At 41.7% G+C, this 14,771-nt stretch overlaps 1 protein-coding gene across 2 annotated transcripts in view; it reads left to right on the top strand.

Annotated features, from left to right (window-relative positions):
- MSN (moesin) overlaps window positions 1–14,771 on the top strand; it is a 41,429-nt gene that overhangs the window by 18,145 nt on the left and 8,513 nt on the right. The window contains exons 2-6 of one of the 2 annotated variants that reach the window (XM_015626728.3): window positions 4,528–4,611; window positions 12,719–12,814; window positions 13,340–13,614; window positions 14,074–14,157; window positions 14,505–14,651. In XM_015626728.3, the coding sequence (XP_015482214.1) occupies window positions 4,528–4,611; window positions 12,719–12,814; window positions 13,340–13,614; window positions 14,074–14,157; window positions 14,505–14,651 (686 nt within the window). Of the gene's footprint in view, window positions 1–4,527; window positions 4,612–12,718; window positions 12,815–13,339; window positions 13,615–14,073; window positions 14,158–14,504; window positions 14,652–14,771 lie in introns of those variants that run through there. The other variant, XM_015626729.1, reaches the window with a different exon arrangement.

Raw genomic sequence — 14,771 nt, 5'->3', positions numbered from 1 at the left:
AGGAGTTATCACACTTGACAATACTGTCCTTGGCAGCAGGAAGCTCTTTAATGTGCTCTGGCAGTGGCAAGCTTTAGCAGTGCTTAGACTGGTGGAACCATGGTAATTCCCCAAATAGAGAAGAGGAAGGGTTGCTAGTTTTCCATCTCTTTCCTGTAGCTGTTATGAAAGAAATCAGTTAAATATGGGTACTTTTTTGGGCATGTTTTTTAAATTTGGTGAGTATAAATTTGCCTGTTGAAATGTGATAGTTAAATGTTCTTGCAATGTGCAAAATAGCATCTGGAAGCATTTCTTATAGTGTTACTAGCTGTTTGTATGAGAGCATATTAAATGATGATGGAAAGACAAAAAACTATTTAGAGGCCACCTACTAGAATAAACTTCTGTTACTTTATGATTCAAGCAGAATTTAGAGAGTTGCAAATACTTGTATGCTGCAGTGGGTGTATTATAAAAGCTGTGATGAATAAATTCAATTAATTGCTTTAAACAGAATTTGAGTACAAATTACTGCCTTAGGTTAGTATTTTTGATAAATCTGTTGATGAAATCCAGTAAACCTTCTTAAAACACCTCCTGAGGGTTGAAAGGTTGATAGATGTTTAGTAACTGAATATTTGGAATAGTAGGGTAGTATACTTGGGGATGAGTACTGCCACTAGACCTTGTGATTGAATCACTGGTGTGCATTGTCTTTCTCTTGCATATCTCTCAACACACTGCACCTCACCTGTCTGGACTGACAGAGCTAAGCTTGTATATGCTCAACAGTCCAAGTCAGATACCTTATTGACATTTTTGTCCATTTGCAACCCAAATTATAAACATGCCAAGGCTTATGCCAGCCCTCAAACCTTATTAGATGGTTTAGAAATACAAAATCTAATAGCTTAATGCTGGTGAATCTTGAGGCTTTTCTTAGAATAAGCAGTGGTAGTAAACTAGATAGATAAATGGCTTAATGGTGCTTTGGCAGGGTAACTCTCAAGAAATGAAGCAAATGAGTCTAAATTATGATGGGACTGCATAGCACTGGCTTTGCTTTGTTATAGCATTTTTATTCCTCTGTGTAACATTTGTGTTGGTCAGTACTTAGCTATGAATACCTCAGTAAAGTGGTTTTACTTAAAGTGAGACTTCAAATGAATGAGGAGGAAGAAGGTAAACATGCAGTGCCTGGCACATACTTGTCTGGTAGAGATTATAGCAGTCTGTAGATCTCTTCTTGTAGCTTGTTGGAGCTGCAGGCAGAGAGCATTGAGATCAGTACCTCCCACCACCTGAAATGGTAGAAACCTCCCTTTGAGCCAGCTGTTGTGAACTGGAAAAACAAAACCACCCTGGCTTGGTAGCATATGGGGAAAAATGCCTTTGTGTGTTGTTTTCACACCAATGAGCCTTAACAAAGCTCAATTTTATAGCAAACTAGCTTCTCAGCCAAGTATTAAATTACCACTGATGGTTCAAAGTAAGTAATGGTTAAAATGTCAGTGGCCCAGGCAGGGTGTGCTCGTTCTGCTGACAGCTCACAGCAGTGTGCTGTTGAATGTGTTAAACCCTGTTCAGTTTGGGGAAACAGCACTACCGGGGTGTGGCTCTCCAAGCACAAACCTGTTTCCTGTGCTATCTCAGCTTCTGCTCCCTTAGAGCAGGCTCCTGGGGGTGGGGAAATGTGTAAATCTTCCTAGTGAATGTACTAATTGAAGGATAATATCGGGTCAGATAGCTTAAGGGCATTTAAGTGACTGACAGTGAGGGAATTTTGCTGGTTCCAGCATGGGACCTTATTTTGCTGTGCTAATATGTGAGTCTTAATAAGTATTCTGCATGAAGTATGGGGTTACTTCAGCAGCTTTATTTTAAATGTTAAAGTGTGATTTGTTCTATTAGCTCTAAGAGCTATTTAAGCATAAGTTGCAAAGAGGTGCCACAGATGTTTCTGTTTTCTGGTGCTCAGATATTTGGCCCTTAATCACCTATGCACATGGTATCAGATAAGAGTAGCTACTTTGTTTTGTCCATAAACAATGGAGCAAAGACTTATTTTCTTTCATAGTAGCTGATACATTAATGCTTTAGGTGAACAGGAAATACTTCAAAGCTAACAAAATGTGAGGTGTAACTTAATGGCTCATTTCATGTTTATGAAACATGAATGTTTATATTGACATTCTTATATGTGAATGTAGTTTATGGGGAGCTTTGCTGTCACTGGTGGCTGTGCTGGGTGAATCAGGCTTACATGCCAATGTCTTTCTGCTAGAAGAGTCTGCTTCCAAGTGTAAGTAGCAAAGCTGTTTTGGGGAGCATTCGGCCCCTCTGGAAGTGGCCAGATTCTTGTTTCACCAAAGCACCATGAAATTAGCCCACTGTCAAGGTCTAGGATTCAAAGAGAATAATTTTGGGAAGGTGTACACTATGAGAATGTAGGGCATCTGCATGCTATTGGAAGCTGCTAACTAAAAAAGGAAAAGCTTCATCCTTGCGAGTTTAGGCCATTTGTGCTTTCCTTGCTACTTCTGTGGGATGGTTTTGCCTTAGTTTGATATTGTGTCAGAAGGTTTAGAGGGCTTCAAAACCAACTTATTCCTGATGTACTTGTTCATGATATCTTTGTTCTGGTAATGGCTAAATAGCATTCCTTTTGCAAGAAACAGCTAGAAGTTCAACTTGTGTGTACTTCAGCTTAGCTGTGCTCAGCCTACCTTTAACCTTACAGAATTTTTAGCTTAACGTAAAACAAGAAAACCTTTAGGTTCATCTCAAGAGGATCTCAAGTACAAAATAGTGGTGTGCCTAGTCTGAAGCAGGCTTTCTGTGAAACCTCAAAAAGTATTTGTTATCCTTAATGGTCTCTTTTTGGCACTTAGCTAGATTGAACTAGCATTTCTTGCTTGTTGGGGAAAAAAACAACCCTGGTTCTTGTTCTCTTGCATGGTTTCTTAGTAAGCAAGATGTGAAATCTGTACATATTTTTGGTAGAAATACAGGAATTAGAACTGTCTGTGATCATATTGGTATTATGTGGTTCCTTGAATATTTCTCTGCTTACTCTTGCTTTTTTTGGTCTCCCGTGTCATGCAGTTAGCTTATAGTCCAAATATAACTTTGAGTTGTTCTTAAAGCTGTTCACAGTGTAATTCCCTCCACCCCTCACCACTGGAAGTCTGGTGGAGTGTACTAATAGGATTGATTGCACTGGAGAGCAAAAAAATCAGGATTTGTTGATCTCAGGTAAATGACTGTTGGCAAGAGAGAGAACTGTTAGTGCAAGGCCTGTGTGCTGGGGTTTGGTCCCTTGTGAGTATCTTGTCTGTTCAATTTCAAGCCTTGAACCTTTGCTGGAAAAATACTTTAGATAAAACTGGTTTAATATGTACAGCTTGTGTTCAAAAACTGTGAAGTATCTTTACCTTTTCCAGTTGATAGGCCTGCAAATAGAATTGGATTCTCAGGTAGCTTGATGTACTCACAGACCTCACTTATGCCTGAAGTTAAGGCATCTGATTTCAGGTCAGGGCTCTTTCTGTTTAACCCCAAACACCTAAATCATGTTTCCTAGTAATTATCAGCAGTTTTGAATGGGCTTAGCAGTGTTTTACACTAGCAATTGAGGTGAAATGTCCCTGCTGTTTAACGTGCCTCAGGAGAAGTGAAAGGTGTGGATATGTCTTCCTGCTTCTGTGGGATGAGGCTGCAAACTCCCTTGCTGCAGTTCCTTGCCACTTTCATGCCATAAGTGAAAATGTGATGGTGAGAAATTCCTGTCAAAATAGTGCATCAAATAACATTTCTTCTGGAAGACCATTCATGGTCTTGCATCTAAGGCTAGTATAGTCATGGAATCTTGACTGCAATTTTAAATAACACCTAAACAATTTCTTGTTTTCAGAAGTCTTTAATCTCTCTGATAGAATTGGAAAGCAGTATTGGCAGCTCTGCTGCTATGGGAAGTGTTCTCATGTTCAGCATGCAACCTTTTTGTCTTAGCCTGTGAGGGCATCCTTGCATGCTGTCTTCACACCCACAGCCCTTGGAGCATGTCAGGGATTGTGCCTTATAACTTCTCCAAGTACTCACAAAGACTGGAAATGTGTCATTAATATTGACCAGCCTCCTGTGGCAGACTGAGTTGTTAATGCTTCTGGGAACTTCCTAGATATTCACCCTTCAAACAAAAGGGTTGGATGTCTTCTTGTGTGCACCAAGGTTTGGAACATCTCTGCTTTTGTGAAAGACACCAGAATGTTCTGCTCTGGGAATTAAACTTCATCAGATGTAAATGGCTCTCGTGTGTGTCAGTACATGTGGATATTTGTGGGACCAGAGAGGATAAAAACACTTCAAAAGTAATATTCTTTAGGAAAATTGTGAGTACCATGCTGGCAAAGTAGATGACTTTGATGCTGGCATTGAAGTTCCTGGAGACTTGAGAGCTTCCTGGTCCTGGGCAGTGCTTGTTTTTGTTATTGGGTAGCATCACTTACAGCATGTGTTGTAAAGATGCATTTTTCTGTCTTCCAGATCAGTGTGCGTGTTACCACCATGGATGCTGAGCTGGAGTTTGCCATCCAGCCCAACACCACAGGGAAGCAACTCTTTGATCAGGTAAGCCATAGAGGTGCAGAAGATATAAAGTTGATAAAGACATTATCATTCTATTGAGGCAACAAGAAATAATTTCTAAAGGACTTCAAAGGTTGAGTATCACTATATGTAATTAGCTTCAAGAGAACTCAGCACAATAAGAAATTGTACTTTTTTTCCAAAGCTACTGCATTTTTTAATCTCCAAGACTGCTTTAAGAGCTATTACTTCTGATTGAATTACTAACTGAATTTGTGCTATGGCTCATAATAATGGCAATTGGAAAGCAGTAGATATCTGCAGTCTTTGTTTGTGAGAAAAGTCTTATGGGAGGCCTAGTAAGCTATTTTACCTGCAAGCATTGTGTAGTTGATTCCAAAGGGTAGTTGGTATCTAAACCTTCAAGTGCAGGTGAAGTGATATTCTGTACTCCCATCAGGCCCTGGGGAAACATTGGGCAGTGATGTACCATTCTGTGGTGTGCTGTCTGCATGGAGCACTTCAGCCTTCCCCTGCTTTCACTGGGCAGGCAAATTTCCTGCTGCTTTGGCCCAAACAGAAGCAGGGAGGTGTGTACAGCCCAAAGTTGGAGCAGCAGAGGACAGACATTATCAGCTGCAGTGGGTGAAGCTTTGACAGACTCCTCTGTGTTTCTCTGCTGTGATTGGCCTTGGATTTGCTCCTTGGAGAAAAATTGGAACAGTAAATTCATAGCTCAAAGATATGCAAATTGAATCTTGGACTAATGACAAGATGAGGGAACTGCCAGACCAGATATGTCAGAGATTTGGGTGTGGTTCAGTAGAGCTAAGCACTCTGGGGTCAGCTCTACGTGGTACTTATCATAATGAAGAGAGAAAATTAAGGGCTGATTCACCCATTGAAGTCAGCTATTTCATTTGGGGCCAGCAAATATACTTTATATTATATTTTTGTATATTTTTTTCAGATCTTTAACCACAAACTACTGTTTTCTCTTGTACTCAGCTGGATGATTCAACACTAGATGATATATTGCTCTTTGCAGCCCAGCCCTGAAATGGATTGAGATCCAAAGCTCTAGTGAAAGAGCATCCTTTCATAATGGGAGAAGTAAAAAGGCTTTCAAAAAAGTTCTGAATTGCAGTGTAGCTCTCAGCTGTCTATATCTTACTATGTAGTAGCTCCTGCATATTTTAGCCCTGTGTGGTCTCAGATCTGACAGGTCTGCATTGATAAAAGTGAAAGCCAAGTTCTGTCCAGAATCCATGTGTGCAACATGGAACTCTGCCAGAGCTGGCTCATGAGAGTGTTTGCTAATGAAGCTGTCCCCAAGTTCATCAAAAAATGTAGTTTTTTTTGTGTTTTGTTTTTAGTTTGTTTTTTTTTAAGGGAGTGTTCTTCATGTGGATGTTTCCCATGATTATTTTTCAATATCTGGCTTCTGCTATTATCCAAGCAAAGCACCAAGTGCTGAGAAACAATACTACTCACATCAGTAATATTTTTAATCTGCACATGATATTTTCAGTCCTAGGTCATCTGTGGCTTCTGCTGCAAACTGACATTGGTAGCAGACTTGGGCTTCATCAATTTGTCTCTGAGAAGCATCCAGTCATGTTTCCAAGCTCTTCATGTCTAGCAATTGATTTCACTCCTTTTTCAGGCTCTTGGGCAGCTGTGGGTTTTCCTCCCTTCAGTGTAATTCACACAGCACCTGTCTAAACAGAAGTTTTATTTTGCTTTTTCCACACTAAACACTTTGCCAAGGGAGAAAACAAATGCTGTTGCAGAACTGAGTTTCTAAGTTGAGGCAGTGCTTACTTCACCTAAACTGGATTGTAGGTGAAGCTGGAAATGGGGAGGGGAAAAAAGTGTCTGAAGCTAGTTTTAAACATTTCTTATTTCTAAAAGGTTTGGTTGACATAAAATTTGCTCGCTTTAGGAAAGGGATGGACCTCTAAATGTATTGTCAGCTGTTACAGTATCTTTCACATGACTGAGCTGTTTGTGGGTATTGGTTCCTGTAAAGGGATAGTCCAGTACTGCTGTCCCTGCTGACACTGTGACTGCTCTCTGGCTGGTCATTGTTCACTCTGCCTCAGTTTCTATCCTTAGCTTGTCTGGGGTCCCGTGATGGGGTACATAAGAACAAAGTTACTTCTGTTTCTTCTCTAGCTCCCTAAAGCCATGCTGTGCCCCTGGACTTGATAATCTAGTATTTTCTGCATGATGCTGGTTCAGAAAAAATATCTGCTTTCATCAGTGCTTTTTTGAGGGAAGAGAGAGCTCCTCTACAAAGCAGACCTATGATTTTGCTGTTGTAAGACATTGACTTCTGGTGTGAAACCTGATTTTTGACTCTTGTACAGAAAAATTTTAAGATATCCAGCATCTTTTTGCCCTGGGTGCCCTTTCATTTTGAACTCGGTTCTGAGTTGAGCAAGAAGGAAGCTGCAAAGCATTACCAAGCTTTTTAGCTTTAGCTGCATAGCTGCCTCAGTGCAATCTGCTGGCTTTGCTCAGTAACATTTAGGCAGTATTTATTTTCACCTGTCGTGTATAAAGGTAGATAAATGTATTCATTATGCCACACATGATCTTGGCCCACTCTGAATAGGATTCAGAAGATTTTGGAAAGCTTGTAGTTAGGTTTTAGCTTAATGAGGAGAAAATCATTTGAGTCTAAAGTTCCATATTAATAATATGTGAATGGGCATGAGGTAGAAATGTTCCTGTGTTCCTCTTTCCTGCTTGGTTAAATTTCAAAGTGAATTTTTTTAGTGACAGAACAATGCAGGTGCCTCACTGCTTTGTCAGAAGTGGTTTCTGCCCCAGAGTAGCTGGCTGTAGAAATACCACTGAACATGTGCAGTAACATCATGATTTATACTAGACCTCTTCCTATTCCCTAATCTTGTAACTGTACAGCTGTAGCTTAAATATCCTAGGCTTGTGTAAACCTGGATTAAATGAGACAGGATTGTATTGTCTGCTTTCTGCAGCTTTGCTGATGTACCTCAACATCAGCTGCTGAACTCCAGTGCTTACTGACTTGCTAGCAAGAACTGTAACTTTGCTCCTATTCCTCAGCTGCCAGTGGTGGAATAAAAGAAGAGCTCAAGGATGAGCATGTCAGGGGTGCTGCTTATCCCATAGGCCTGATTACTTCCCAGGTACCTTGAAATATTGCTTTCCTGGGGATGCAGTGCACAGGCACTATAACTGTGATAGCTGCCTGTTTTCCTTGATTGCTTTTGTTTTCAGTAAAACAAAGCTGTGCTTTGCACTGTATGTCTTCTACACATCAAAGATTAGTCTGCTGTCTGGTGAAACTAGTTACTTGCTGCTGTGGACAGATTTGAAATCTAATCTTTTGCCTCTCAAACCTTCTTTTTTTGGGCAAATTGATTCTAGATTGAATCACTGATCATCCAGTCTCTTTAAAGATGATTTCTTTATTAAGAGCCATGAAGGCAAGTCACAGGTTAAAGAAAATGTGACATGAGAAACTTCAGTAGCTATCACTTCAAACTTAAAAAATGTGTGGTTAACCTTCTGAAGAAGCTTTTCCTTATTATTGTGAACTTTTTGGGCCAAAACTTAGCTTGTAATAGAAAAGTGCACTTATCTATGAATTAAAATATAACAATAAGCATCTCTTAGCACACTTTAAACCTGATCACTGATGCTGTATTTTTTGTTCAGCATTAAGTCTTCCACACAGTAGAATGTGTGTTGGGAGTTATTTTTGTTTCATTTTCCTTTTAATTCATAAGTTTTTTTCAGATTTTATGAAGAGCCAGATCTCCTAAGATTCTGAGTTTGTGTGCCCTGGCTTGTCTTGCCTTGGTTTTCTATCTGCATGGCCACCGAGGCAGTTATGCAGCTAAAAACCTTGGTAATGCTTAGCAGCTTCCTTCTTGCTTATCTGCTGCAGTGAATTTAGTGGTTTAGTAGAGTACCAGTTTGTCAGACTTCTTTCATGTCTGCTTAAGCTTACAGCACAGGGCTGATCAAACCCCTCTTGAATTTTGAGTAACTCCATCTGAGTTGAGCTGTGTTTGGAATAAAAGTGGTTGGTTTCTCATGGCCTGCAAACTAAGCTTTTTGAGGAGGGAAAGTGTAAGAAAAATCTTTGGCCTTGGTAAGGTCCTACCTATAGTGTTTAAACAGAGGAAATGGCTCTGGAACGTTTAATCCAGTAGGTGAAGCACTGAAACCAAAACTCACTAAGGTAGTTTCTTCATGCCAGGGGGAGAAGTCTAAGGACAGTGGCTGGTTGCCCCAGCAAACCCCAGAAGTCTTGTTCCTGTAGTGAAGCCTTGTGGTTGAGTTGTATGAAAATGTGTCTCAAATTTCACAGGAACATATGGAAACTTTCTGACTTTTAGTAAGAAAGGCAGTAGTTCCAACCAAGAATGGATTGCATGTTGCTAAAGATGTCAATGGCAAACTGTAGTAAGTACAAAAACTTGAAGATCCTGGAGTTTATCACACTGGCATTTTAGCACTTTGGAAGGGAAAATTAGAAGTACATCCACCAGCTAAATGGAAGGGGAACAGTTGAATACTTGTGGCTGTAGATGGAGCCTATCTTGGGTACTAAGTTAGGGTACCTGGAAGACCATGTTCTAAGCTGTTTTTGACCAGCATAAGAAACTGCAGGTGTGGCACCAGTTCAGAGCTCCTCCAGCAATAAAGTTAGTGGCAAGTTTTCTCTCAGATGTATTGACATGCCTGTCATAGAAAGGGAGAGAGACTTAGCTCATCTTTAACTAGGGCAACATGCAAGGGACTTGTACCATGATATAGCCTGAGATATTTGGCCTTTGATGCAGGAACATGATCCAAGTGGAACGCCTTTTCCTCTGCTTGCATGCTTTGGTCTTGCCTGTGTGTAAATAGTGCTTTCATCAGAATCTGTACTTGTTTGCCAGTGTGGTGGTGTGTTTCCTGGGCTGAGACTGACAGCCATTTTCAGTCATCATCTTGGTGCTAAAATGTACATTTAAGAGGCTGCTTATGGCTCCCTCTTCTGCTGTGGAGCACCACCCAAAAGCAGGAACATAGTTCAGAGGGAGCTGGGTGAGGGCTGAGAGGAAGAATAGGAATTGTCATGCAGTCCTAGAAAATATGGATTAAGTAGTGGAGAGAAACTGTTACCTGAAAGATCTTCTGTTTCTTCTCTGAACATAAGTAAAAAAACCCTACTAATGTGTGCTTAGACTTTCTGCTGAGGATGAACTGAGTCATCAGAAAGGCACCTTATTCCCTATGTCAGTATGGCTTACTGAGTAGAAGATTAAGCTAAAGGTAGTACTCAAGAGTTTTGTAGTAGCTGGTCAAGGTACCATGGGACAGCTGGATTTTAAGGCTGCATACAGTCTGTTGTCTATTGTAAACCTAGCTTTATCCAGCAGGCTAAACAAGGTCCAGGGTCTGACTTAATGCTCCCCCTGGCATGAAGAAAAGATGCTGCTCTCCAGATGAGAGTGTGGATTTTAAGTATTTAAGTACTGTGGTCTGTGTTAAACAGTACTCTCTATTCTCCCATCCTTTGTGCCAGCCCTTCTCCATCCTTAGCCACTGCCAGTAGCTGTTTGCTTTTTGGAACATCTCACAGTTCATTAAGGCTCCAATTGCTGTACACCCCCAGACATAATTATGCTGCTGCCAACCAGATTCCTTGCAGCTGTAGAAAGCTGTTTCTTTTTCATGCTTTTCCCCTTGCTGAATGGAACTAAATAGCCTGCTAAAGCTGAGGAGGGAGGAGGACTATCCTCCCTGCCTTAGTTCAGTGGCAGTTTGGGAGTGTGATGGTGAGTGCTGTGCTGTTCCCCCTGTTCTTTGCCCCCAGCTCGTTGTTGTCTCTGCTGTTGCTGTGCAGGCTTCTGCTGTGGAATAAAAGTCCTTTTGTGTGGGACCACAGTGTGGAGCCTTTCAGCTCCTTGCTGGCAGTCCAGCCTGTTGAATTCCCAGGCATAAGCTGCTGTCAAGTGGAAGGAGGAAAGCAGACCCATGCAGTCGAGTGAGGAGCTTCCATCCCATTCATATGTTAATGTTTCCAAGAACAGAGCTGTCCTTGGGCTCTAGGACAGCCTTTCTTCCCCTCCTTGAATCATCTACTTCCAGTCACAGAATATGCTGGGTTGGAAGGGACCCACAAGGATCATTGAGTCCAACTCCTGGCCCTGCCCAGGACCATCCTAAAGAATCACACCATGTGCCTGAGAGCATTGTACAAATGTTTCTTGAACTCTGTTAAGCTTGGTACCACTTCCCTGAGGAGCCAGTTCCAGTGCCCAGCCACCTTCTGGGTGAGGAATCCTTTTTTCTGGTATCCAGCCTAAACCTTCCCCAACAACTTCAGGCCATTCCCTTGGGTTTGGTCACTGGTCACCACAGGGAAGTGATCAGTGTCTGCCCCTCCTCTTCCTGTCACGAGGGAAGTTGTAGACTGTGATGAGGTCCCCCCCCTCAGTCTCCTCTTCTCCAGGCTGAATGGGCCAAGTGCCCTCAGCTGCCTCTCATGGGGCTTCCCCTCAAGGCCCTTCATCTTCTTTGTCCCCTTTGGACCCTCTCTAGTATCTTAATAGTAGAGATTAATATCTTATATTACAATGACCAAAAGTTCATGTATATAGCAAACCCTGATTCTTCTCCAAAAACCTTCTCAGCTGTGTGCATCATGCTGTGTGATGCACAAGTAACCTACATTCCCCCAAATCTGCAGGGGCTCTAGCCCAGCTCTCCAGTTCATGTTTGAGCAAGGACAGCCTGAATAATTTCAGGAACCCCAGTGGGTTGATGTACATGGACTACATGACCTAGTGTAGGTTTTGTCTTGGTGTGTGTCACCAATGGCATGCCTCTGCTGAAAACTGGATTTGGTTTTTCTGCCTGAAAGGAGCAAAGGTCCTAATGCTGCTTTGAAAGGCCAGAAGAAATGTCTGATCCAAGCCCTAAACAATCTCATTAGTGATATTTTTGGGGAACATAAGTCTTTGGTGCTGTATCTTGCCAAAGTAGAGACCACATCAGAAGGGAACAGAGTGCACCTTTGGGCAGTACAAAATTCTGTCAACTGACCTGGCAGCTGGTTTTCATAGGGCAAGTCTGAGTCTCTGCATCTATGTTGGCCCCTTTGAAAGGGGGAAGCTCTGAGTTGAATAGTATGTGAAAACAGTTGACAGTGTCATACTTCAGGAACCAAGTCAACCTGAAGACAGATGTCTTCTTCCTTCCCCTATCTTGTTCTGTAATGGAGATGAGCAACGGGTGCCTTGTTTGTCAGTATGAGACCAACCCCTGGTTGTGAGGGGTGTGGGGAAGCTTCACTGTGTGGACTTGCTGCACCATGTGGCATGTCCCAGGCTTTTCAGGGTACAAAGGGGCATGGTCTGATAGCACTCAGGACTTTGGAGAAACTTCCCCCTTCTTTTAACCAACAGTGGCACTGTACTGCAGTAGTCTTGCTGCCCCACCATGATGCTATTGTCTCTTGTCACAACACGTCTTTAAAGCCTTAATTCTTATTTACATAGCATGCCTGATGTGCTGGGGAAGTAACTACAGAGAGAGCTTACATAGTGGTGTAGTTCATGTCTGGTGGCTCTTTGTCCTGGCACAAGGGATAGCATATGGATTTAGCCGCTGCACTTCCTCTTAATGGTGCTGCTCAGTAAAGAGCTGTATGAAAGGCCTGTCTATAGCTATCAGTGGAGTAGAGACAAATCTTAAAGTAGTACAGCCTAGCAGGGAGATTCATGACTTGCCCAGGAATAGTACATTTGCATTGTAAGTGTGGGGTGTACCTGAAAATGGAGCTGTGTTCCTCATTCCTGCCAGTCACTAAACCTGTCAGAGCTGTTACATTGTATTTTGGCTATACGTGTTGGCTTATAAGTAGCTGAAAAAAATAATATCCCAGCTGTTGTTTATAAATAGCCACAAGCCTTAAAGAGCTGAAGGAGAAGAAATAATATTACACACATCTACTTAAGACCTCTAAGATGCCAAATCATCTTTCTGTGCACTGCAGCAAGAGAGGCAGGTGGTCTTTGCCTGAACTTACCTTTAACACGTTCTCAACCACTGGTTAGTTCAATCCATCTGGGCATCTTGCTAATAATCATCTTTCTTTCAGGTTGTCAAGACAATTGGTTTGCGAGAGGTCTGGTTTTTTGGACTTCAGTATCAGGACACCAAGGGTTTCTCAACATGGCTAAAATTGAACAAAAAGGTATGTTTGCTCCAAGATTTTGAGTCTCCTTGTTCCCTTCTCTGAGAATGCAGGGACAAATTCAGACCTCCATACTCTGTCAGAGATCTCTTCTTTCCTATCCATGCACCTCAAGGACTGCAAGATCAGTGAATTGGTGTTGTGTGTCCACACAGTCCCTCTCCAGGGTTTGAGGAGCTGTGGTACCTGACCTGGTCCTGAATCTAGCTCTGTTTGTTACCAGGCCAGATCTGGTACCTTTCCTGGTAAAAGGCTGATGTCATGCTCATGTGGGCATCTTGGTTGGGGAGAAACCTGGAAAGTAACTTAGCTACCACTGGTCATAACTACTGGCTTGTGTAAGTCCAGCAAAGAGGTGTGATGAGGTATTTAGTAGTAAGTAACTGAAAATCCTTGGTTTTCTGCCCACTCTCTTCTGCATTGGAAAGGAGAAATATTTTGTCTAGTGCACGCTTATCTTCGTGTTTGTAAAGTGTTTCCCTTCACTTGGTACATAGGTTATAAAATCTGCTAACTCTGTTCCAGGTAACAGCACAGGACGTACGTAAAGAAAGCCCCCTGCTTTTCAAATTCCGTGCCAAGTTCTACCCAGAAGATGTGGCAGAAGAGCTGATCCAGGACATCACACAGCGCCTTTTCTTTCTCCAAGTGAAGGAGGCAATTCTGAATGATGACATTTACTGTCCTCCAGAGACAGCTGTCCTCCTGGCTTCTTATGCTGTCCAGTCCAAATACGGAGACTTCAACAAAGATGTGCACAAGTCTGGCTATCTTGCTAGTGATAAACTGCTCCCACAAAGGCAAGTGAACCTGGACAGTCTTAGACATTCTTAGTCTCTAAGGGTTTGTGGTTTATTAATTTCTTTTTTCTTTAAATGAAGGAGGTTTTTTGATTGCAATGCTCAGAATAAAACAAAGCCTTGTGCCGCTTTGAGCATTTAGATTACTATTCAATTATTTTTAACCTTAAATTTCCTATTGCTACTCTGAAACTCTAATCAGAAGTAGTGAGAGAAGCTCCAAAACAAAATACACTATAAGGAGAAGCAAAATTGAATAAAATTTGTCATTTGTTACAAGTCTCAATACTGACCATGGTGTCTCTATCTAACCTTTTAATAAAACTGTATTTCTTGGAATATTTTTGTGGGGAAACTCTGATGTCCATGGAGTATTTAATGAAGCATTATTACAGAGTGATTGTGTGTATGCATATATGTAGTGCTTGGTTTTAAACATCCCATGTATGCTCTTTCTAGGGTTTTGGAGCAGCACAAGCTTAACAAGGACCAGTGGGAGGAGAGGATCCAGGTGTGGCATGAGGAACATCGAGGAATGATTAGGTAACTGATGCAATGTGAAACTGCTGTATTTAAAGTGGTGTTAGTGTGTAATGTACGAATGCATATGAAAATCTGTGACTTGCTTCAGGGTAAGTTAGCATTCTTCACGTTATTTTGCTCAGAGTAACTAGGTTCATGTGCCCCTGCTCTTGCTGGTCCACATCAGGTGGCTGTTCTTAGTAAAACAAGACTGAGTTTGCAGAGTTCATAATTATCTACTAGGATCTAGTAGGATTGACCCTTTGCCAGCTTGTTGCTGCTCTGTCCATGTGGGAAGATGGCACCTTCTTGCTCTAATGGCTTAAAGACTCAAAAAAGAGTATCTGCTTTCTTTTTACATGCTGCAGAGAAGATGCTGTCTTGGAGTACCTGAAAATTGCACAGGATCTGGAAATGTACGGTGTGAACTACTTCAGCATTAAGAACAAGAAAGGCTCTGAGCTCTGGCTAGGTGTAGATGCTCTTGGACTCAACATTTATGAGCAGAATGATAGGTAATAAACCCCTCTCTTTTCATCATTGCCTTCAGCTCCTTTCCAATATAAAATCAATATCTCCTGGAATTCAAATCTTTAACTAAACTCCACAATTTCTGTATCATTTTTGGCTGTGCT

The sequence above is a fragment of the Parus major genome, chromosome 4A (genome assembly GCF_001522545.3).
Source record: "Parus major isolate Abel chromosome 4A, Parus_major1.1, whole genome shotgun sequence".
NCBI classification, from domain to species: domain Eukaryota; kingdom Metazoa; phylum Chordata; class Aves; order Passeriformes; family Paridae; genus Parus; species Parus major.
This window is presented reverse-complemented; position numbering and strand designations above follow the sequence as displayed.